The sequence below is a fragment of the Pseudonaja textilis genome, chromosome 10, assembly GCF_049901715.1.
Source record: "Pseudonaja textilis isolate UNSWEBS1 chromosome 10, rPseTex1.2, whole genome shotgun sequence".
Taxonomy (NCBI): Eukaryota; Metazoa; Chordata; class Lepidosauria; order Squamata; family Elapidae; genus Pseudonaja; species Pseudonaja textilis.
Genome location: NC_141999.1, coordinates 26,010,537 through 26,032,571, shown reverse-complemented (window position 1 = coordinate 26,032,571; position 22,035 = coordinate 26,010,537). Strand labels below are relative to the sequence as shown.

Below are 22,035 nucleotides of genomic sequence, written 5' to 3'. Positions count from 1 at the left end.
CCTTGCCCGTCCTTTGGCTCTGGAGCCAGCACAAGGCTTGGGAGCATTTCCTAGGCATCAGCAAAACACACTGCGGCCCCACCAAGCAGCCCACTAGAAGCCAGCTTTCGGTGGGCATTGCCGTCACCCGGGCAGGGTCTCCCTCCCTCCTTCCCTCTCGCTTCCTCGGCCCTTTGCCCTTTCTCACAGTCACATGCTCGTAGTCCTGCCCCAGTTCAGGCGAGCCGGCCACCACCTCCTTCTCGGCGATCCAGTGCTCCATCTCGTCCACCTCGCGGTGGAGTTGGTAAAGCCAATACTGTTGCTCCAGGCTAGCCTTACGCTCCTCCACCAGGTCCTTCAGGGACACGTAGAGCCGGTCCACCTGGGACTGCCTCCTGCTGACCTGCTCGCTGGCAAGGGCATAAGCTGGTCAGTGTGACTGGCCGAGGGGATAGGGGAGGGGTGGGCAGGGCAGGGCAGGGCAGGGCAGGGCCCCACCTGTCTGCATGGCCCAGCTCCAGCAGGGACCGGCACTGCCGCGACAGCTGGGCGATGGTCTCTGCGTAGTTCTCCACTGTCTGTTCGGTCATCAGGTGCTTCTTCAGCAGCTGCAGCGTGCTCTGCTCATCCTAGAAAAGGGGGGATGGGCGTGTGGGGAGGCCCCTCCCTTTGCCCCTCTTGCCCTGCGGGTCCCTTCCGCAAGTGGGTGGAGCTGGAGAAGGCGGCTTGCCCCAAGTGCCTCTCTTCTGGTCAGCCGGAAGGGCCAGGCCTGCACGGGGCCCCCCGAGCGGTCTGAGGAGGGTGGTGGCTTTGACTGCCCGAGGGCTCCTGGGACAGCCTGGGAAGAGGAGCTGCTCTCCAGCCAGACCTCTCCAGGGGCCGGCTGACCATGCCCCCTGTGCAGCGACCGGCAGCCCCCGGCCAGGGCAGCGGGGAGGCTCACCTTGCCCTTCTCCTCGTTCATCATGAAGAGCTCCTGTTCGCTCAGCCAGGCTTCTACCTCCCCCACGTCAAAGAAGTACTGCTCCACTTGGTAGGTGGCGTCCAGCAGCTGCTGCCGCTGCTCCGTCTCCTCTTGCAGGGCACCCCACAACTTGGAGAGCTTCTCCCACAGCAGCCGCACCGTGTCCACCTCAGGGCTCTGGATGGAGGCGATGCTGCCGGCTCGCACCAGCAGCTCGTCCACTCGGGGCTTGTGCACCTGGACCTCGCGGCGCAGGTTCTGGCGTCAGAGACAGAGCGTTGGGGCTGGCTGGTTTTCAGCTTCCAGACAAAGTGGTCCAGCCCCAAGGATGGGCGAAGGGCCATACTTTGCCATCACCAACTGACTCTCCATTTGGGCTGGGGGAGAAGGGGCTTCGAGCTGGGACCCAGCGGCTCAGCTATGCCAGTGCGGCTCTCTGAAGCAGTGTCACCACCCAGGCTGGCTTCAGGACCAAGCGGACTCTTGGCCAAGGCCCCTCTCTGGGCAGGGCTGCCGGCAAGCTTTGGGACTGGCACACCTGTCTCCATCTCACCTGGTTCTTCTTGATCAGCTGCTGGACGCTCTGCAGGTTGCTCCCGCGGTCTTTCAGCATGGCCAATGGGAGGCGGTCCTGCACCCAGACCTAGCGGGAGAGCGAGGGCAAAAGCGAGGCCTGACTGCCACGTGGCCGGTTGGCAGGCCTGCACCAAGGGTCACGGTGTGGAGGCCGTGCGGGTTCCTCTACACATCAGTTCTCTTGGCTGCCATTTGGCGGCAGGGGTGAGTGTGGAAACAAGCCACTCAGCACCCTATGGATCTCTGTAGCCTGGCATCCCAGTCAGAGGAGTCCTGCCTGGCCCAGATCCCAGGCTGACTCTAGAGGGCACCTACCAGCTCCTCCTCTAGATCGTGTCTGATTTGGTGCAGCTCCTTGGAGGCCAGCAGGATCCTTCGACGCTCCCGGAGGGGCTCAATGAGGCGCACGATACGTGCCCCCACCACATTCTGCCTGTCCTCCACCATCTCCTGGCTGGCTGTCTCCAGCGGCAGAGCAGCAACCTGGGCCTGCAGCTCTCCCACCTCCTTGGACCATTCCTCTGCCTGCGTTTCCAGGGTCTGTGAGAGAGAGGGCGGACGTTGGCTGGCACCCCTGTACACGCTCTGGCTTCTGCCAGTGTGAATCTGGGCGCTCTGCTGCAGCCCTGGGCTTTAGGAAAATGTTGGCTGCTGGAAGAGGACTTTTGCCGCCGTTCCCCCGGAATGCCATCCCGCCCTCCAAAATCACCGTTCTGCTTGATGGGTGAAGTTCACCAAAGATGGCACTGGCATCTTTGCTAAAGACTCCGGCTTTGCTCCGAGAGCTGAAGGCTTGGTTGCCCGATCACGTGTCAAGTCGGCAACCAGTAACCTCTGATGCCTCAGAAGGGAGGCGGGAGTGAGGGAGGAAGCGGAAAGGGGGCAGGGGAGAGGAAGGGGCTCTCTAGGCTGTGTAGAGCTACCCATCCTAACGATTGTCACAGAGACCATCCCTGTTCCGAAAGAACCAAAGAAACTTCAAGCCAGAAGTGGAAATGAGCGCAACCATCTCAAGAGGTGGTTATGGGGCACCCAGCTAATCTCCAGCAAGTGGGGCCAGCCAAGCCATGCCGGGCAGGAACCCTTTCTTTCCTCCGGCCCTCAGAGCCCAACCAGCTGCCTGTCCTCCCCTTCCATTCCACGTGTTTGAGGCGCCCAGATGCCCCTCTCCAAGAACCATTTGCCTCGGGGGGTTCTTTGACCTAGGAAGCCCCACGGAGCAGATGGAAGGGGGGAGGCAGAGGGCGGTGCTCCCTCCAGGTTCCTCCTGCAGCAACTCGCCTCTCGCCTCTGTAGGAAGCGTAACTCCGTAATAGGCCTGACTGGACCTGCTGCTCCAGCAGAGCCCGCCCCCAGGAGCCCAGGTGAGGCAGTTCCCAGCCGATTCCGTAGCTCCTCCAGTGGTCCACAGAGATTGTCCCCCCTCCCCACCAACAGAAGCCAGGATGGGTCTGCGCTTGCCTGAAGGGGTCAACTCTGGTGTAGGCCTGGCTAAGCCCAAGGGCTTCTTTGCTACCCCTCCCCCCACTGCAAAGCCAGATGCCCTTTGGAAGCCCACCCCACAGCACCCAGTTCTTCTCTTCTCAAATCCCCTCCGCTGACCCCCTGCAACCCACCTGAAGCTTCTTGAGGTTGCTGTTCACACTGACCAGGTCTGGCCCAGGCTCCACCATCTGCAGCTGGCTCTCCATGTGCAGAAGCTGCTTGTCCAGCTCCGCGTAGCTCTGCACTATCCGGTCGGCTTGGGTGGCTTCCAGGAGCTGCCGGGCCTTCACCTGGGTGGCCGACTCCAGCTCTGCCCAGCACTGCCGGATCTCGCCCAGCTTCTTCCTCACTGTTTCCGCCAACTCTGGCTTCTCCTGGATCAGCCGCTGCCCCTCCTGGTGGTGAGGGAGGGGAAGGAGGAGAGCTGCCAACTGGGCCTGAGGCCTCTGGCTCCGGAGGGCTCCCGGGTGAAGGCAGCTTTTCCAGTGTGCCCTCGAGAAGCCAAGCCAAGGCTTCCTGGGCCACTGGGCACAGCCTCTGGCACAGCTTGGGGGTCCGGAGTCCGCATCGGCCCTTTCCTGAAAACATTCCCTGGGCTTCTACGGGGCCGTAGTCAATGATTGTGGGGAAGCCGGGAAATGCAACGAGAGGAATGTCAGAAATGCACACCCCGAAAATAAGAGAGGAATTTGTTAGCAACTCATTTCCTAAATGGTCGCTCAGTCCAGCTTGCCAAAAACCTGGAAAACCATTGCAAGGGCTCTCCCTAAGAAACCAGGCCGGAACTTCCTTGCTGAGATTCTGCCCTGCCTTCCTACTCCTGGGATTGAAAGCGCTTCGTTTGCGCCCTGCCACGTGGGCGGCCTTGCAACTTCGCCAGCTGGCCTGACCCCCCCCCCGTATGGCCCCCTCTGACTCGCCAACACCAGTGGCAGGTTGTCACTAGGCATGTTGGCCGCCACACATTGTGGCCCGACCAGCCGAGTGGCTTTTGCTACCCGTTGAGAGCCACCCCCTCCCCTCCTGGGGGCTCCGTGTAAATGCAGGTTCCCTAGAACTGCTGCCTGCAGCCCTGTTTGCCCCGGAGAACGCGATCCTCCCCTCTCTCCTTGGCCCACGAATGGCTCTGCAGACCCAGCGATGCTTTCAGCCAGCACTCCCTGAGATGGGGAAAGGAGGCGGCCAGTCAAGCAGGGAGCCGCTTGTCTTGCCCGCCTCCCAGGAGTTTCTGTCATTGGATGCACAATAACAGCCGAAGGAGAGAAACGGGACGTGCCCCCCGCTGTACTAGCTCAAGCAGCCTTCCCTACCCCTCCGTTGATCTGGTCAAAGTCAGGGAGGGAGGGAGTCTGGGAGGGCAACAGCCCCCCCGCCACCTTTGCTCTGATGCAAAGGCACCCCAGCCCCCATCCAACTGCCTTGGCTTGGGTCGGGCAAGAGGGGGCAGCGGCAGGAACTCCCACTGCAGCTGGGTACAAGCCATCTTCCCTGCCTGTCAGAAGGCGGCCAGCTTGTGGGGCGGGTCTTGGGAAGCTGCAGTAAACTGCCCGGGTAGCTTCATCAGCCCACTGCCTCCCTGGGCACCGCCTGCAGGTCTCCAGCAAAGACCCCAGGCAAGCGACATCCTGCCCAGGCCACAGGGTCAAGGTGCCAGGCATGTGTTTTGCAGCTCTGGGCAACACTTATAGGTGCAGGTCTTGGGGAGTATCAGGAGGGCTGCTAGCTTGCTCTATTTTCTTGGAAATAAACCCCCCAAGCTGTCAAGGGAGCTTCTGGGTGGGGGCAGCTGAGAAAATGTGCCAGTTGCTGCTGCTGCTGCAAATCCCCAGTCCAACCTTCAAGATGTGCAAGGTTGTGCATAAGACCCCAGCCCCCTCCTGCCTGCTGGACGTTTACTGATGGGTTAGCCTGATTTGTGCAGGAGGCAGGCCGGCCAGTTTAACCTACACGCTGCTTCTCTGTCAATGTTTGCCCTGAGCACAACCCCTGCCCGCTGGCACAGGAATCACCTGTGAGAAGACGGACCTCCCTCTGCTCACTCAGCCCGGGGTTTCCTGTTCCACTTGGCTTGCCAAGATCTCTAACAGAGGATAAGGGGGGGGGGGCTGGGGGGCTGGGGTAAAGTCTGGGCCTGGGGATCCTTTTTGGCATGGAAAGCAAGTGGCCGACCATGCCGAGAGTTTCCTGCTGCCCTGAGATCCCTGCAGCCTCGGTCGCTTTACGGCAGGCCCCCCCTGGGACCACCCCCTCTGCAGACTGAGGGAAAGAAGGGGTGCTGGGCCTCTGGCAAGAGACATCTGGTGCCCAAATTCAGAAGGTACCCTTATCTCTGGCTACACCATGAGGTGCCAATGGGGCAGGAGCTGCCCTCTAATCACTGCCATATGCTCTGCATTCAGGGCACATCAAGCAGCCGCTCCAAACTAATCCGGACATCCTGGTGGCTGCATGCCAAGAACCCCCCTCTCCTCTTTCTCCTCCCCCGCCCCCAAGGGGCCCACCCCCACCTGAGAAACAGCATCTTGTCAAGCACCTCCCTCAACTCTCACCGCTACAACCCCAGTCACAAAGGAGCCCCTCCTTGGCAGGTCAGGGAGATACCGGGGGTTCAGCCCCCAGCCCAAGTCAGCCGCCTGGTCCCAGAGCAACCTCCCTCCAGGCCAGATTCAGCTGCTGCTCCCCCCAGGTCAGCAAACAGCCCGGCCCCGCTTGCCCGGCGCCTTCCCCGAGTCTCCGTAGGCAGGGCTACCCCCCCCCCCGCCCCCCCCGCCCAGCAAAGGCCCCCCAGCTGCAGGCCGGCCAGGGAGCAGGCGCCGCGTATCGCATCTGGCGGCGCACACACAGCCCAGGCCCGGTCCAGGCAGAGCGAGGTTGCGAAGCGGGGGGCGCCTGCACCCTCCAAGACGCAGTGCAGGGAGGGGGATCGGCCGGCCTCCCCACCCGAGCCGAGCAACGCACCGCCCGAAGCGCGCCCTGCGTCATCAGCCGCCCGGCGGGGGGCGGCGGGGTCTCCCCTCCCCCGCCAGCCGAGCCCCCCGCCTCGCTCCCCCCGCACGCACCTTCTCGATCTTGTGCAGCCACTGCTTATTCTGCGCCAGCTCGGCCAGGAAGGCGCGGTGCCGGAGCCATCGCTTGGGGGCCGGCGGCGGCTTCCATGACGGCGCGTCCTTGTCACGAGGTGCCTCGCCGGCCATCAGCGCCTCTTTTTCCGCCACCCAGCCATCCAGCTGCGGGAGAGACGGGCGGGGAGGCGCGCTCAGCCCGGCTCCGAAGAGCCGCCCCCCGCTCGGCCCGGGCTCCCTTCGCCCCTCCTACCTGCGCAGAGGGCGCCTCCGCCCGGCGGCTGCCGCCGAGCCCAGGCCCTGCCGCGTCACGGCCCCCGGCGCCCCGATCCCGGCCGGCGCGCTGCAGCGGCAGAGCTGGCAGCCGCGAGTGGCCCCCGCTCCGTCCCTCCCGCTCGCCGGCTCATCCCCCGTTCGCTGGGGGGGAGAGGGGCTCAAAACGCTCGTTCCTCCCCCTTCATCGCCGCCCCAGCCAGCCCCGCCGAGGCGGGGAGGTGGCGAAGCGACGTCGCTTGGAGCGTCTCCCCTCGGCCTCGAGAAGGGGCAGCCCAGGCCGAGGGGCTTCAAGGCGGGCAGCCGCCGCAGAGGAGGGCGGATGGAGGCCTCCGCACTGCGGGCGCAGCCTCGTCCCCGGCGGCCTTGTTCTTGTTCGCCCACCGCAAAGGAGAGTCCCCGGCCGAGTCCTCGGTTGGAGGGCCGTGGGAAATGGAGAAGCCCGGGTCACCGCGGCCTCCCACAAGGCCGGCCCTTCTCAAGGGCAACCTTGGAGGGGCGACACTCAACCAGGCCGACTTAGCATCTTGAAGGCACAGCCGCGGATCGCAGTCTCGGGAAGGCCGGGAGCTGTGCTGGGGCGGTGGCCCCGTGAATGCAGCGCCCACCGGGCCCACGGAGGAAAGGGGGAGATAGAGCTACTTTCCTTTCGCTAGCAAGTGAGAGGGGAAGGCTCTGAGTAAATTCTGATCCTTGGATCCTCCTGCTTTACTCATTCCTGCCCCCGCCCCCCCACTCTCAGACCCTCCTAAGGGCCAGCTCATCCTATTGGTGGAGGTGAAGGCTGCATGAAAACCCCCAAAACAACCAACACTACCCTGGAGGGGGCAGTGGGTCCTTTGCTGCCAGGCTTCCCTGGGCAAAGCAGGACAGCCTCCCCCTGGTCCTTTCTGGGGCCCTCCAAAGGACTAGCTGCATTTGGAGGGCATGTAACTGGGGCAGGGGTCTGCCCCCTTCAAGCCCCTGGTTTCTCCTGGCCTCTGGGGCAGACCGGGCCCCCCTGGGAGTGCCCAGGTTCCATACCTCATGGCAACTTTGCAGGAAGCGCTGCAGCTCCAGGTGGTCAGTGAGGCGCAGCATCCAGATGTTGGCCAGCTGGACATTTTGTCCACTCCTGCAAGGAGAGCAAAGTGGTCAGCCCAGGAGAATTCTGCCTGGCACACGGGCCCCTGCCCCCTTTAGCCCTTCCTGGTACCCAGGCCTCTTTCCTGCTCAGGGAAGGGATGTGTAGGCAGGGCTGAGCTTCAGACCCCTTCGCATCTGGGGAAGGTCTCTGGGCTCCCGGAAGCCCCTTTTCTGTTAACAGCCGAACCCAGGCGGGACTTGAATTAGTAGTAAAAGGGACTCCCCACTTCACAAACCTGCGAAAATGCCATGCGAGAGAACGTGACGTCTGCATTCCTCTTTAAGAACCCGAATCATTATAAGCCCAAAGACCCTGATATTGATTGGACAAAGGGATGACAGCAGGGGTAATAACACCCCTTCCTCCAAAGGGACCCCACCTCTGCCCCTCCTGCTTTGGGCTTTAAAAAAAAAAGTACAGCTGAGCCGCTGTTTCTATCTGGAGCAGGAAACTAGATTTGGGAGGAAGGAAGGTGTCAAAAACCAGCGCTTGGCCCTTTGCACAGAAGCTTCCAAGGGGTAGGAGGGAAAGCAGCCCCTCGCAGCATGGGCGGTTCCTTCAGCCCTCCTTCATCTTGGTGGATCTGGCACCTGGCTTGGACCCAAGGCCTGGGAGCTGTGGCGAATGTAGCCAGACAGTCACCTGAGAGAGAGTGACAGCCAATCTCTGGCCTGCAGAGGAGGGGGCAGATGGGGGGGGGGATGCCTTCCCCAGCCCGCAGCATCCAAGCAGTTGCGAACACCGCAGCTCAGCTCCTCAAGGCACCCGATGGGGGAAGGCATGGGAAGCAACTGGTGTTTATTTCTCTGGGGCTTGCAGGTGGAGCCTTTTCCCCAGGGTCAATGCCCTCCTCGGGCCCAGGAGCCCTGTTGTGAAGCCTACATAACTGGGGTTAGCCAAGGGTTCACTGGCTCCTAGTCAGAAAGGCCGGGCTCAGGCCACAGGGAGAACGGCAGGGAAGGGCCTGCGGCCACCCTGGAAGGGGCTTCCCAGCCCTCTGTTCAGCACCACTGGGCAGGCAAGGGCTGAAGCAGATGACCTGGGCAGGTCCTGTGGGTTTGGCACTGGGGGGGCTTCTGCTGACCACCTGCTTACTTTGCCCGGAGGGTCTCCATTTTGTCCTTCACGCGCTCACTGTAGAGGTTGCCCTGCCGAATCAGGCTCTCGCCCGCCTTGAGAGCCACCGTGGTCTTTTGCATCTGGAGCTCCATGGTGGTCATGAACTCTTTGTGCTTCTTGATTGCCTTCTCTACCCCTTCCACCGTTGTGGGCAGCTCTGTGTGGGCCAGTGTGGTTTCCTGCAACAGTGCCAAAGGGGGGTGGGGGGGTGGGGCTGAGGACACAGCCATCAAGATCCTGCTCCTTTCAGCTAGTCGAGCTGCTCCTACGTAGACTTTCTCCAAGAACTGCGGAAGCCGGGCCTGGGGGCCAGGAGACCTCCAACTGCATCATCCACAAGGCTGGGCCCCCTCCCCACATTAACACATTGGCTGAAGGCTTTGCAAACATCAGGATGCTGTGCACAAGATAAACCCACGTGAAAATAAAACCAGAAGCAGCACGACACAGACAAGGCTAGCAGGCAGCAGCGTTTTTAAGGCAGCCGATTAGAAAATGCACCATCTCTGCTTTTTGCTCTGGTGGGGAAAGTGTTCAGGGCAAGCTGATGAAAAGGCTGATCTGGTCAAGGCGGGAGATAATAAAAGGGCAACATACTGAAATGGGAGGAAAACGCTGTGCGAACAAGTCTAGCTTTCTGCATGGTGGAGTTAACCCAGCAAGCCCACCACCCCAAAAAGGGTCTCTGACACAGCTGGTTAAAAACCCAAATCTGAGTGACCCCCCTGCCCAGACTGCAAGATACAATGGAAATTGGATTTTATGGTTCAAGGCAAGTGGAGCAGACAGCCAAGGGATGGTGCAGAGCTGGGCCAGTCCCATGGGTGCCACCAGGCCGCACAGGCTGGCCAAGCGCCTCAGGGGAGCTTCCCTTCAGAGCAGGCCCCTTCTGAGAGGCACGGAAGTCAGTGGCCTCCTCCGAAGCTGGAGGAAGAGTGACTGACAGGCGGCAGGCCCCGTCAGTTCTGCCTCCTCACTTCCAACTGCCGCTCTGGGATGGCACTGTGCTACACGTGCACTGCTGCAGAGGAGGGCGATGCCAGGCCGCAGTGAGAATTACCTGGTTGTACAGACAAACTTCGGCCTGCTTGGCATCACGCAGGAAGAGGAAGAAGATGTGTGCCTGCACCAGGAGCTCCCGGCGATGCTCCCAGCTCTCCAGCAGCTTGTTCCAGCCCACCTCCAGCTTCTGCAGCCACTGCTGGAGGGACAGGTAGGGCAGCTCAGCTTCTTCCAGCGCCAGCACATCGTTGACAGCCTGGATCTTGGCATAATCCTCCTCATAGCGGCTGATCTCCTCCTTGAGCAGAGCGTGCTGGTGCAGCAGCCGCTCGGCCTCCGAGAGGTCCCCCGGCAGCTGTTCCCCTGGCGAGGCCACGGCTGCCTGGGTCTTCACCAGCCACGTCAGGAAGCTGTCCAGGTCCTGAATGAACTGCTGCAGCCTGAAGGAGGGGCCGGGGCAGTGAGAGGTCTCCTGCCAGGCCCCTGCCCAGACTGGCCTCCCTGGCCTTCTCCCATTCCGCCACTCCCGTTGGCCACCTGTGGCGAGCCCTGTGGCCCCCCTCAGCCATCGGCCCCACTGACCTGCTGGCCACCGTCAGCGAGTCCTCGCAGCCCTGCAGCGTCTTCTTCAAAGCCTCCCACTCCTCGCTGATCTCCTCAAACTGCATGAGGACCTCCATGGCCTGGGTAGGGTGGGCGGTGGCCAAGGACTCCCCCTCCTGCTGCAGCTCAACCAGCCGGGGCTCCAGGAGCACCAGGGCCGCTTCGATGGTGGAGAGGCGCCGCTGGAGCGAGAGGACGCTGCCCAGGTCGCCACTGCTATACTGGGTGCACTCAATGGCCTTGCGCTTCTCCCGGATCTGAGACTTGATCTCACTGCACTCCAGCAGGTAGTTCTGGATCTTCAGGATGGAGCTGAGGTGGTTCTTCTTCTCCTCCACCAGCTCCACCACTCGATTCCACCTAGAATAGAATAGAATAGAATAGAACAGAACACTTTATTGGCCAAGTGTGATTGGGCACACAAGGAATTTGTCTTGGTGTAAATACTCTCAGTATACATAAAGAAAAGGTACATTCATTAAGAATCAAGAATCATAACGTACAACACTTAATGAGAGTCATAGGGTACAATCAGCAGTCAAATCATACTAGGAAACAGTCACAAGTGGGAGGGGATGGGTGATAAGGAGTGGTGAGAAGATTAACAGTAATAGTAGTGTTCACTTTGTAAATAGTTGAACAGTGTTGAGGGAATTATTTGTTTAGCAGAGTGATGGCTTTCGGGAAAAAACTGTTCTTGTGTCTACTTGTTCTGGTGTGCTGTGCCCAATAGTGTCATTTTGAGAGAAGGAGTTGAAACAGTTTATGTCCGGGATGTGAGGGGTCGGGAAATATTTTCACAGCCCTCTTTTTGACTCGTGCAGTATACAGGTCCTCCATGGAAGGCAGATGGGTAGTAATTGTTTTTTCTGCAGTCCTAATTATCCTCTGAAGTCTGTGTCTGTCCTGTTGGGTTGCAGAACCAAACCAGTCACCCCACGGGACCAGGAAAGTTCATGATGAGGGTGTGGGCAGGAGAGACACGCTTGGGCCCCTCGGTCTGGGCCTCAGGGGCAAGGCTGTGTTCAGCTGTGATTGAGCACCAGAGTCCCTGACTAGGGTTCTCTTCGGTGCTTGAGGAAGGAATGTGGGCAGGAGATGAGAGACGCACGGTACAGTGCCCAGCTGGCCTCTCCTGGCTGAGCATGCAGTGATTTCCTGCAGCGGGAAAGAGATATAACTGCTTCCCTCCTGCAGGGTTTGGTCAAGCGTCCAGGGGTTGGGGGAGGCGGAACAGAGGGGAAGCTGCAGTGAGCTGACATGGGGCAATTGCCCGAGGGTCTCCAGCAGCCTCTCCTTCCTTCCTTGCTTGCTCTCAGTGGAGCAGCCCAAAGGGACTCAGTTCTGAAGAGAGAGAGGAATATCTGGGTCCCTGAAGGGTTTTCTGGGGACAAAACAGCAGAAGCTGCCACCACCCCCCTCCAGGGGGTGCGTGGCTGAGAAAGGAGGGCGCCAGCCTCCATGCCGGACGTTCAGCTGGGCTGCCCTCTCCCTCCAGCGCAGGGCCCTTCCTACCTGCTGTTGAGATGATCCTGGCAGGATCGGACTTCAGAGGAACTAGGGTGGCCCCCATCAACCAGCTGCTGAACAATTTGGTTAACATCCAGAATGCGGCCCATCAGGCTGTTCATCTCTTGGTCGAGGCTTTCAAACCTGCATTGGAAGGGAGGCTCGTCCTGAAAAGACAGCTCACCTGGGGGGTGGGGGGGAAGAAGTAGCAACCAAGGGAAGAAGAAGGCCAAGACGTTTGGACACTAAACAATCCCCTCCCCATCTTTCTCTCCCCTGCCCTCCCGTACCGGTGCTGGATCGCCTCCACGTCCTCCAGCTTCTCGGGCACTTCCATCCGGTTGAGCCACTGCTCCTTCTCATCAAGCCAGATCTCACAGGCATTCACCTCGCCAAAGAGGTGGTACACAGCCAGGGCATCCTGCAGCCACTGGCACCGCAGCACAGCCACCTCGGCTACCTCCTCGTACAGCTGCTCCACTTCCACGATGCGGATCTGCACCTCCATGGTCTCATGGTACTCGGGCGCCAGGGCAGCCAGCTGCTTCCGCAGGGCCAGGACTGCCGCCCGGTGCTTGTCGATCTCCTGCATCACGCCCTTGTGCTTCTTGACCAGCGACCGGGTGGAGTACTCATCGTGCCCAAAGTCGTCACTGGAGACGAGGCGGTAGGTGTCCTGCAGCCAGGCCACGAGGTCGTCCGTGTCGGCGCTGAACTGGTGGAAGCTGAGGGCCCCCTGCAGTTTCTGTAGGTGGACAGCTGCCAGCCCCTCCAGCTTCTTCCAGCGCAGGCGCACGTCCCGGATCTTCTCCTGCACATTGCCCAGGCCGAAGCGCTTCCGCAGCAAGGCCTGCTCACCTTGCCGCATGGCTGCCTGCAGCAAGGAGCGGTGGCTGCTCAGCTCACTCAGGAGCAGGTTGTGCTTGCTCAACAGTTTGGCCACACTGTCCAGGTCCTTGCCAAAGCTCTGGGAGGATGACAGAATGCGCTCCTTCTCCCTCACCCAGGCCTCGGCCTCCTCTACTTCCTGCAGAAAGGACCACAGCTGGCGGGAGGCCTCCAGCTCCTTCCGCCGCTTGGATGCCAGCTCCTGCAGCCGCTCCTGGCAGCCCTGGACGTGGCTGACGCGGTTGCAAATAATCTGAGGGTCGCACGGCTGGTAGCCTGGGGGGGGAGGATGCCCAGAACATGTGATGAGAGCCTGCCCGAAGAGCCCACAAGTGCTCCCTGCGCTGCTGGCTAAGGCCCACCAGGCCCCAGGATCACCTTGTAGCTCTGAGAACTTGAGGGCCGCGGCGTTGAGGGCCTGGAGCCGGTCCTGCTGTGCAGACAGGTCAGCCTCCAACAAGCTGTGCTTCTGCAGCAGGTCCTCCACCTCCAGAAGGTGCTTCCCGAACTCCCTCGATGCCAGCTGGGCCTGCCAGGGTGATTGGGCATGAGTGCCAGTGGCAAGATTGGTGGCTTTGTTCCCCAGGGGAGGCCACAGCAACAGCGGCTGGAGCCACCCCAAGCCTCTGCTGGCTCTGGGGATGGACCCACTCTAGAGTGCTGCTCTGGGGACAAGACATACCAGGGAGCCAGGAATTGCCTCTGGACCAGGCCAGGTTGGAAGGGATCCATGGGGCGCTCTGTCTCCAGGCTCAGAGGGGTGGTACACCCGGACTTCAGCCCAAAGAACAGAGTGGCCCCCAACTTGGTTCTCTTTACCCTGTGTGCATTTGGGGGGGTGGGTTGTTGTGTGATGTTCTTTGGGATCAGGTATCATAACCTATGTGTCCATGTGCACAAATGCAGCTGGCAGGACTCAGCTTGGCCACATGGCAGGGGGCAGGACCCACCTCCCCTGTTGCTGAGCAGGGGATGAGGCAAGATCCCTGTAGACTGCCTGCCCCCCCCACCCCCAAGGCCCCCCAGGAGGCCCCGAGGAGGCCCCAGACCTGCAGGTCCTCCATCCAGTCAATCATGTAGACCATCTCCTGGAAGATCCTCTGCAGGGCGATGTTCTGTTCCAGGCGGGTGCGCCGGGCACTGACCAGCTCCGTCAGAAGCCCCCACTGGCGCAAGATGTTGTCCTTCTGGGCAAGGATGCGCCTGCTGTCATAGTAGCCCTCGGATTCCACTTCCTGGGCCAGTTCCAGCACCACCTGGATGCGCTCCTGGTAGGAGGAGATATCTGCCTCAATAGCCTCGTGCTTCTTCATGGCGGCCTCCACGGCTGGCAGGTCACAGCCAAAGTTGTCCTGAGAGGAGGGAAGGTCAGCTGGTGAGCAGAGGCAGAGCCGTGTTCCTGCACACGCACAAAGTGCCTTTTGAGCAAGCCAGTGGCTCTCTTGCCTTCCCTCAGCACTTGGAAATAAGGGTCTTTTGGAAGGAGATCCAATCTCCATGGACACCCCCCGCCCCCAGGAAATTGTGCCTGGATGGTCCCTAATGACTGCCTGCCGAGGCTGACCGACTTCTGCTCCCCATCCTGGTTGAGGTCCGTGCTTCATGGAAGCCTTTTCCCCAGCTGTCCCCCCCTTGGGGATCCTTGGAACCTTCTCGTGAAGGACAGTCATTGCCAGGCACCGGGGTCAGGAGAAAGCCGTGGGACCCCCTCAGCCCAGCCCAGCCTTGCTACCTGGGAGACCAGCCGCTGGTTCTCGTTCAGCCAAGTTTCCCTCATGACGGCTTTGTGGTCGAAACGTTGGGCCAGCAGCTCCAACTTCTCCTGACGGATGAGCTCAGTGCGAAGGGCCACTTCTCGTTCATGCTCCGCCTTCTCCAGCCGTGTCCAGGCCTGGCGAGAGAGACAGAGCGGGAGGAGAGGGAGAGAGGGGAAGGGGAAGAAGGCAAGGTTGCCCCAGCCGAGACATGCCGTCCGACTACCTGCCTCTCTCTCTACCTTGTTGATATCTGAGATGCTCTTTCCCTCCTTGGGGATGTAGAGTTTGCGATTGTTGGCACGGAGTTTGCTCTGGATGGAGAAAAGCAGCACCTCCAGGTTCCCCTTCTCCTGAAACCTGCAGGCAAAGGGCATGGGGTCAACCCAGATGGGCTGGGCTGTCCCCACCCCGAGCAAGCAGGGAAGGCGGCAGCAGCCGCAGCGGCAGCAGCCGCCGCCGCCGCCGCCTTGGGGGGACAGGAGTCCGACAGGCTCACTTGAGGGGCTTCTCCAGGGTGCAGAAGGCGGTGAAGGCCTGCAGCTGCTGCTGGACCCCAGAGAGGGAGTTGGCAAACTTCTGGTTGGTGATGAAGGGGATGGTGATCTCGATCCACTCCAGTAACTCGCTGGCCAGAGACTCGTATCGCTCTGTGATCTTCTCGATCTCCAGCACTTGATCCAGCACCTGGATCAGGGATGGGGGAGACTTTGGTGAAATCCCAGCAAACTGGTGGGAACAAGCAGATGCCCTCCAGGGCATCCTCACAAGTGACCCAGCCTGCCACACGGCCTGGAGCACCCCTTCCTTCCTAGGCAATGGCCAGCCAGGGGCGCTAATTCCTCTGAGTGCCAGTTTCTGGGAGCTTCTGCCCTCCGGTCAGGCTGCCCGGCCAGATGCCAGGTCCACGTGGTCACCCAAGAGGCCCTGGCAGACCCATGACTGCCATCAGACGCTCATGTTCCTCCTGGAGCACTCCCAAAAGCCGGACGAGGCTCCTTCCTCCCAGGGTCCATGCTGAGCTGCTGAGCATATGAAATATCGTGTGTGTGGGGGGGGCTTCCTTGCTCTGGACCAGCCTTTGCCCTCCACCAAGCCGCTGAGGGCCCCTAATGCATGGGGGTAGTTTGGGTGGGGAGCCTCTGGGAGCTGCACCTGCCAGGCTCACCTTTCCTATCCGCTTCCCCTCCACAGCCAGCGCCTTCATCTTGGAGAAGTAATGGTAAAAAGAAACCACGTAGGTAAGAACGGACTTCTCGTCTGGATGCTCCACGTTGACATCTGTGGTGGTGGTGGAGGAGGAGGAGGAGGAGGAGGGAAAGTACAGCAACTGAGGAGCTGGATAGGAGGCAGGCCCATGTCTCCTGTCCATGGCTGGCCAATAAGAGTTTGAGGGGCATAGCAGACCCACCGTCATCCCTGGAGAGAGCCTGAGGTACCCCCCATCCCTCGCTGGAACCCCAGCCAACCTGCAGGCTGTTGTGAGAAGGGAATGGATGCTGGGGAAGCGGGTTCGCCCCTGAGGTTCCCCAGGGACAAGGGGGTTCTCACCCTCTATGCTGGGTCAGATTCTGGCACAGCCCCCTAGGATTAGTGGGGACAGATCAGCCCCCGTTCTGTCTGGACGCTTTATGCCGTCAAAGCAGCAGCTCTTTGGCCCTCTGAGGCCCTGCCACTGGGGGCCTGGGGTCAGTGCCCCTCCCTCCGCCAGACCAAGGCAGGGGGCAGAGTCAAAAAAGCTGGCCACTGCGCCTATCTCCCGGCCTCTCTTGGTCCAAGAGATGGGCTCCGTCTCTCTTTCAGCAACCCAAGGGGCAGCTGCCAGACTTCCTGCAATGCGCCCCCGAACCGCTGCCTTTGAACTGGGGCATACCCACTGGGCAGAGAGCTCTCTTGGGGAGGACAGAGGGGAGTGGCAGGTGGGGCTCCATTCCACTTCAGATTAAAAAGCAAGAACAGAAGTCTAATCCTGGCAAATGAGGAGACCCGGCTTAAAAAGCCCAGATCAAAGGGGGCAGGAGAGAAACTGACTGAGGAGCCTCTTCCCAGCCCAGTGGGAGGGCCGGGCAGTGACTGGGCAGGACAACTTGGTCCTGGAGCCTGAGATCCTGCCTTCTGCTCCTTTGCCACTTCCCCACTTTGGGACAAGTGGCCAGCAAGAGGAGTCTGCGCCTGTCATGGAAAGCTGGGTCCGGCAGAGCTCTGGACCTCCAACCTCCATCCCTGCAGACCGCCCAAACGCAACTGCCAAGACCCCTTCCCGGTTCAGAGCCACCTCCCGACTCCTGAGCCTGGGAAAGGGTTTCCTTTCTCCAGGCACCTTGGGCAGAGAAAGCCACGTTCAGAGCCTTACCCTCGGGGTCCAGAAGTTTAGCCAGGCCCAACTGCTGCTCGGCAGTGTTGAAGGCATGCTGGAGATTGTAGACCGCGTTGGATTTGGTCAACTTCTTGAAGTCAATGATGTCAGGCCTGGGAAGGAAACAGAAGGCATTCCTCCTCATGGCACTGGACCTACTGCTAGCCTGGGCCAAAGTCCACCGGTAACCCCCTGCATTTTGCAGCTGGGCAATTGACACCTCCTGCAGGAGAGTCCACCTGCCTCCCTCCCAAGTCCCTGGCTGGGGAGAGTGGCCCCTGGACAACAACCCTCCAGCCACGAGCCCCCTGGAACCCCCTCACCTGTGCTTGTGAATGAGAGCGCTGAAGGCCAGCCCGTCCCGCCAGCTGGTGGTGAAGTTCTGAATGTTAACCTCGGGGTAACTGAAAAGGAGGAGCGGCCTCTTCTGAACCAGGGCGGCTTAAGATAGGGAGGGGGACCTTACTTCCCCCTCCAGGCCAGTAGGCAGCTGCAGGCCCCAGGGACCACCTGCCCACTGCCAGGCTGCCTGCCCAGATCCAGGCAGGAGAGGACCCTTCCGAGGGGAAAGCCCTTGCTCCCAGCACTGCCACCTCTCGGTTGTCAGGGCCGCCTGCACCCTGTTCAGCACTCACCCTGCCGTCTTCATCTGACACCAGAGCAACAGCGCATCCTTGGCCGAGCGCGTCTCTCGGCTGTCTTCTGTCTCAATTTTAATCACCTGGATCTGGGAGGGGAAGCAGGAGAGGGGGGTCCTTTGGCTCTCCGTTTGCCAAAGCTCCCCTGCGTTCAGCCCGCTCCCCAGCCCCGTTTTCATTTCCATAGGTGCCTTCCCTGCCCTGCCCTAGAACCAGCCGGCTCCCCGCTTCTTTTGCCCAGGGTGCCCATCCCTCCCCAAACTCTTTGTGACCTGCACAGAATACGGTTCTAGCTATTCCTGCTTCTGGGGAGCGGAGGGAAGCAAGACGGACTGGCCCAGCTGCCCAGGCACGGCCCCATCGGTCCCCCTCTACCTGGAATCTCAGGATGATGGTCCAGATGAGGCCCAGAGTCAGGCGGTGGTTGCCGTCCACAATGTCATGAGAACCTACGTTCTCCAGGTGGACCCGCTGCTCCTTCAGAAACTGCAGGGCTTTGTCCACGTTTTCCAGGGAGTGGATCCGCATCCTCCCCCGGGTGGGTTTAGGCTGCCACGGAAGCCAATCAAAACATAACATCAGGGCAGTTTAAGCACATTCAGAATTGACAAGTAAAAATGTCAACCTTTAAAATTGCACAAATGCAATAAAACAAAAATATTCTATGTTTCTAAGTCACAGCAAAGGTAACACTGACAGGTAGTTCTTGACTTACGACCAATCATTTAATGACTCTTCAAAGTTGCAACAGACTAGAAAAGAGTTACTTAGAACTCATCTTCAACAGCACCATCACATGGTCATATTTCCAGCGGTGGCAAACTAGCTTGCATTTACCACCGGTTGCAGAATTTGGTTAAGAGACTGACAACAAAACAGCCCTGCCTTCTGCCTTGACCAACCATCCTTCTCAACAGCCCCTCACAGCCCTGCAGAGAGCAAGTGTGGGGCAGGGAACACCCTGGCCGGACCCTCCCCCCCTCCCTCCCTTCACTGACTTCCCTTTCGGGGCCCAGTCCCCCTTGGGCCCTGAGACCTGAAGTTATCCAGCAAAAATCGAGGTGACTCCGACTGTCAGAAAGTGCACCCCCTTTACAGGAGTGACCAGTCCCTCTGCCCTAAGAGGCAACTGAAGAAGCTGAGAGACCCCCATACCAGCTGCTCCCCAGACAGAACTTCCAGCAGCTTGGTCAGCAGGTATCCATCCCTCAGGTCGGTATAAAGGTCGCCGATTCGGCAGGAGACCTGGCCCAGGTGGGAGTTGATCCACTTGGTGAAAGTCTTCTTCTGCACTGTGTCTCGCTCATCTGGCAACATTTGGGTGTTAGGGGGGGTGTTAGGCTGACCTCTCACCCCGCAGAGAAGGCTCCCCTGCCCCCCAAGCGCTGTCCTTGGGGGAGGGTGGGGCTGAAGGCCATCCTGCAGCCCCAGGGAGTTTTACATTTTCATTGGCCTTCTGGGAAAGGGGCCCCAGCTGCAGCCCCCCCAGCCCCCAGCCCCTTCTTGCTGGTGGTGTTTAAACAGAGAGAGGACAGCCACAATGGGGCCTGATCCCCCGTCCAGCTTTTCCTTCTCACTCTTCCCGGGGCTAAATCTTTCATTCCAGGGGCCTTGCCCCCCTGGAGATTCCTGGGACCTGGTCCAGCAATCCCCCCCACACACACACACATTTCAGGGCTCAGCACCAGGCAGGCACACCTGCCGGCCTCCCCCATCCTCCCCCCTTAAGGAAGATCCTTCTGAAACAAACCCTCTTTCAGAGGGGAAGCATCCTCCCCCAGTCCATTGGTGCCCCTCCCCATGGGCACCTCGTTTCCCGCCCAACAAGAGGAGCCCAGGTGGAAGGAAGGCCTACCCGCAAGGGCCTTGATCCGTGAGCATTCGAACAGCTTGACGGTAGCCGTGGCCTCCTCCCAAGGCCGTGGCTGGGGGGGGTCGGTGCCCTCCCATCGGGCATTGCTGAGTTGCTGCTGGGCCTCCTGGTTATCCAGCTGGACTGGTGCAACGTTTGCCATGTTGCTGCTCGCTTGGGAGCCCCATAAAGTGGAGACATGAATCCCTGAAGCTGCGCCAGCCACTTACATGCTGAGTTCAGAATTCCAAAGAAAGAATGAAACAGAAAATGGCAACTCTCTAAAGCGAGCACTTGTTGGGCACACCTGCTTTGCGATGCCTCCACCTGGCCCCAAAGACTGAGATGTCACCAACTGGGTGATTCTCTGGTGAGAATGTAGGGGGGCAGATGCGCCCCCCTTTTCAACCAGTCTCCGGTGTAGCCAGCTAGGCAAGGCTGAGAAAAGACCCAACGCAAGAGCGTGCAATTTGGTGCTTAGGCCTTTGCTGTCCCCTGGAGCAAATGAGAGGGCGGCATAGCTCCTCTGTTTGAACTAGCCCCCCCTTTCCCTCGGGGTGCAACCTGGACACCCTCAAGGCAGCTAGACTGCCCTACTAGCTGGAGGTGTGTGTGTGTGTCCAAAATCTTCTGCATACAGAAGCCCCGCAGAAGCCACGACTTATCTCTTCTCCCCTTGCCTGGACCATTCAGAAGATTGGGAATCAGAAGTGCCTGCCACCCCCCAAAAAAATCTGGGGCAGAAGCAGCTGCAGCTTCAATTATGGAGGGTGGGGGCTGGAACCTGAGTCAATGTAGGAAGAGAGTGGGGGTGGAAGGACAAAGTCCGACCCCAACAAAAGTCACCCTCTGTAGAGCAGCAGGCATGGAATATATATTTATTTATTGCTGGGGAAGACGGGCTGAAAGGCAAATTATGCTGAGGGAATATCCTAAAAAGATTAATGGGGGCGGGGGGGGAGAGTGGGCTGATTTGCACCAGTGAAAAAGCCCTCAAGGAGGCTCACAGCATCAGGCCACAGCCACATGGTATGACAGAATAATCCCCTCCCCCATATTTAAGGTAATGTGGCTCTCCACATTAGGTGGGTTTTCACAGATGATTCCAGGAGCCTTGGGGTGCCTGGCCGTCCCAAAGAGCCACTCAGAGAATGGGGCCATCAAGGAAGCCAGGCGTGAGCCCACCAGGGCCCAGGAAATGGCTGATGGCCGAGTATTGTGGATGAAGCAATTCCTTATGCCTTCTCTGATGGGACTCAGCACATGGGGCTGAGCACAAGTCACCTGCTCCCTTGCTCCAAGCCCCCAGGGCAGGTGAAGGCACCACCCCTGCCAAGCAAGCCCCCTGATCCCCTGCAGGGGAGCAAGAGGTCCTCTCATCCCATTGTTGATGCCCATCATTTACGTATCCATCTGGACACCCCAAATACTTGCCATGTTTGGGAATCTGGAGCCCAAGGCTGCAAGGCCAAAGGAGAGGTGCTGTTTCATGCGCTCCCTGCCAGGGAAGGACCTGGGTCCCTGGCCTTGTTTGGCAAAAACGGGCTGAGCAAGGGAGGAGAGCAGGGCCTGCATGACACCCCCACCACTTCCTTCTATCCTGATGAGACCAGACACAGCCCGGGGTTCAGAAGACCCCCTCCTCAGCCCTTCCGCAGCCTCCAGGAGCTTGCAGGAGCGACCTTTCTGCTCCTCTCCCGCCCTGAAGAATAGGTCTGCTGCGGGGACGGTGGCCCATCTGCCGGACTCTCGGCCTGCTCCCTCCCCTCCCGAGAGGCTTCCAGAGAACCGGCTCCGGCTCCCCCACCCCCCGCTCCCGCTCTGGTCTTGTAATCAGAGGCCCGAGCGCAGCCGCCGCCGCCTGGGCAACCTCACCTGAGCACCGGCGACTTGCGGGGCCTCATCCCTCCCCGCCGCCTGGCCGGCGGCAGCGACCGGGCGAGATGCTGCTGGCGGGCGCTCTTGTCAACGGGCGCCGGAGCAGAGCAGAGCCGCCCGGCGGTGCCGCTACGCCTGTCTCGGTATAGCAGTCCTGGCCGAGCAGCCAATCCAGGAGCGCCGCTTAGCCCCTCCCCGAACGCCGGAGAGCCCCCCTCCCGCAGCCGCCGCGCCCGCTACAAGGGGGGCTTCCTTTCTGCCGCCACTCAGCAGCTCCCGTGCTGCCGGAGAGATGCTCGGGCAGGTCTGCGGCAGCAGGCGGGGGCGAAGCGGGTCACCTTGCGCCCGTCCTTGGCCGCCGCCCGCCCGTTCGCCGGCTTCTCGGCGCGAGCAGCTGCTGTCGGTTGGAGCGCTGGGCGTCGATTGCCTGGGAAGAAAGGGCTGCGCGGCGGTGGCGGAGCAACGCCCGGCAGCTGGGATGAGAAGGCGCGAGGGAGGCGCCGGCTGCTCTCGCCGGTAACGGAGCCGACCAGGCCAAATCGGAGGAAGCGCGATGGAGGGACCCGCATGGCTGACCAGGGCCGCCCGCTCGCGCGTTTGGCCAGGGAACGGAGAGCCGCGCGGGGACGGCTCGCCCGAAAGAACCACGGCGGAGCCGTGCAGCTTTTCTCTGCGGGCTGGGCTCCGGGTAAGGCTCCTCCTCTCCCTTTCCCGGGCCGGGCCGGGCCGCAACACCCAGGGAGGAAGCGCCCTCGACCGAGGAGGCTCAGACTGGATCCCGCGGCATGCCCACCGCCTCCACCGCTCCCGCCCCTTTCCAGACGGCCACCCGGGCGCTTCCCTCGGGCGCCCAGGGCCGGCGAGCGGCTCTTCCGAGAAGCGGGGGAGGGGAGGCAGGCGCGCCGGCGGAGGGGACGGGCTTCGGTTGTTCGTTCTGCTGCGACCCCGAGCGAGCCCGCGGGGCTGGA

The 22,035-nt window shown here is 60.7% G+C and overlaps 1 protein-coding gene across 1 annotated transcript in view; it reads right to left on the bottom strand.

Moving 5' to 3' along the window:
• SPTBN4 (spectrin beta, non-erythrocytic 4) overlaps nucleotides 1–21,208 on the bottom strand; it is a 28,143-nt gene extending 6,935 nt beyond the window's left edge. The window contains 26 exon segments of the mRNA XM_026721450.2: nucleotides 188–392; nucleotides 481–611; nucleotides 926–1,204; nucleotides 1,500–1,589; nucleotides 1,838–2,062; nucleotides 3,139–3,402; nucleotides 6,067–6,234; nucleotides 7,366–7,456; nucleotides 8,564–8,766; nucleotides 9,648–10,029; nucleotides 10,172–10,552; nucleotides 11,708–11,845; nucleotides 11,992–12,865; nucleotides 12,968–13,118; nucleotides 13,639–13,941; nucleotides 14,322–14,480; nucleotides 14,586–14,703; nucleotides 14,843–15,030; nucleotides 15,512–15,624; nucleotides 16,697–16,812; nucleotides 17,023–17,103; nucleotides 17,335–17,426; nucleotides 17,713–17,886; nucleotides 18,493–18,644; nucleotides 19,193–19,422; nucleotides 21,065–21,208. Coding sequence (XP_026577235.2) covers nucleotides 188–392; nucleotides 481–611; nucleotides 926–1,204; nucleotides 1,500–1,589; nucleotides 1,838–2,062; nucleotides 3,139–3,402; nucleotides 6,067–6,234; nucleotides 7,366–7,456; nucleotides 8,564–8,766; nucleotides 9,648–10,029; nucleotides 10,172–10,552; nucleotides 11,708–11,845; nucleotides 11,992–12,865; nucleotides 12,968–13,118; nucleotides 13,639–13,941; nucleotides 14,322–14,480; nucleotides 14,586–14,703; nucleotides 14,843–15,030; nucleotides 15,512–15,624; nucleotides 16,697–16,812; nucleotides 17,023–17,103; nucleotides 17,335–17,426; nucleotides 17,713–17,886; nucleotides 18,493–18,644; nucleotides 19,193–19,352 — 5,238 coding nt within the window. The 5' untranslated portion in view covers nucleotides 19,353–19,422; nucleotides 21,065–21,208.
• Between the last annotated feature and the right edge of the window lie 827 nt (nucleotides 21,209–22,035).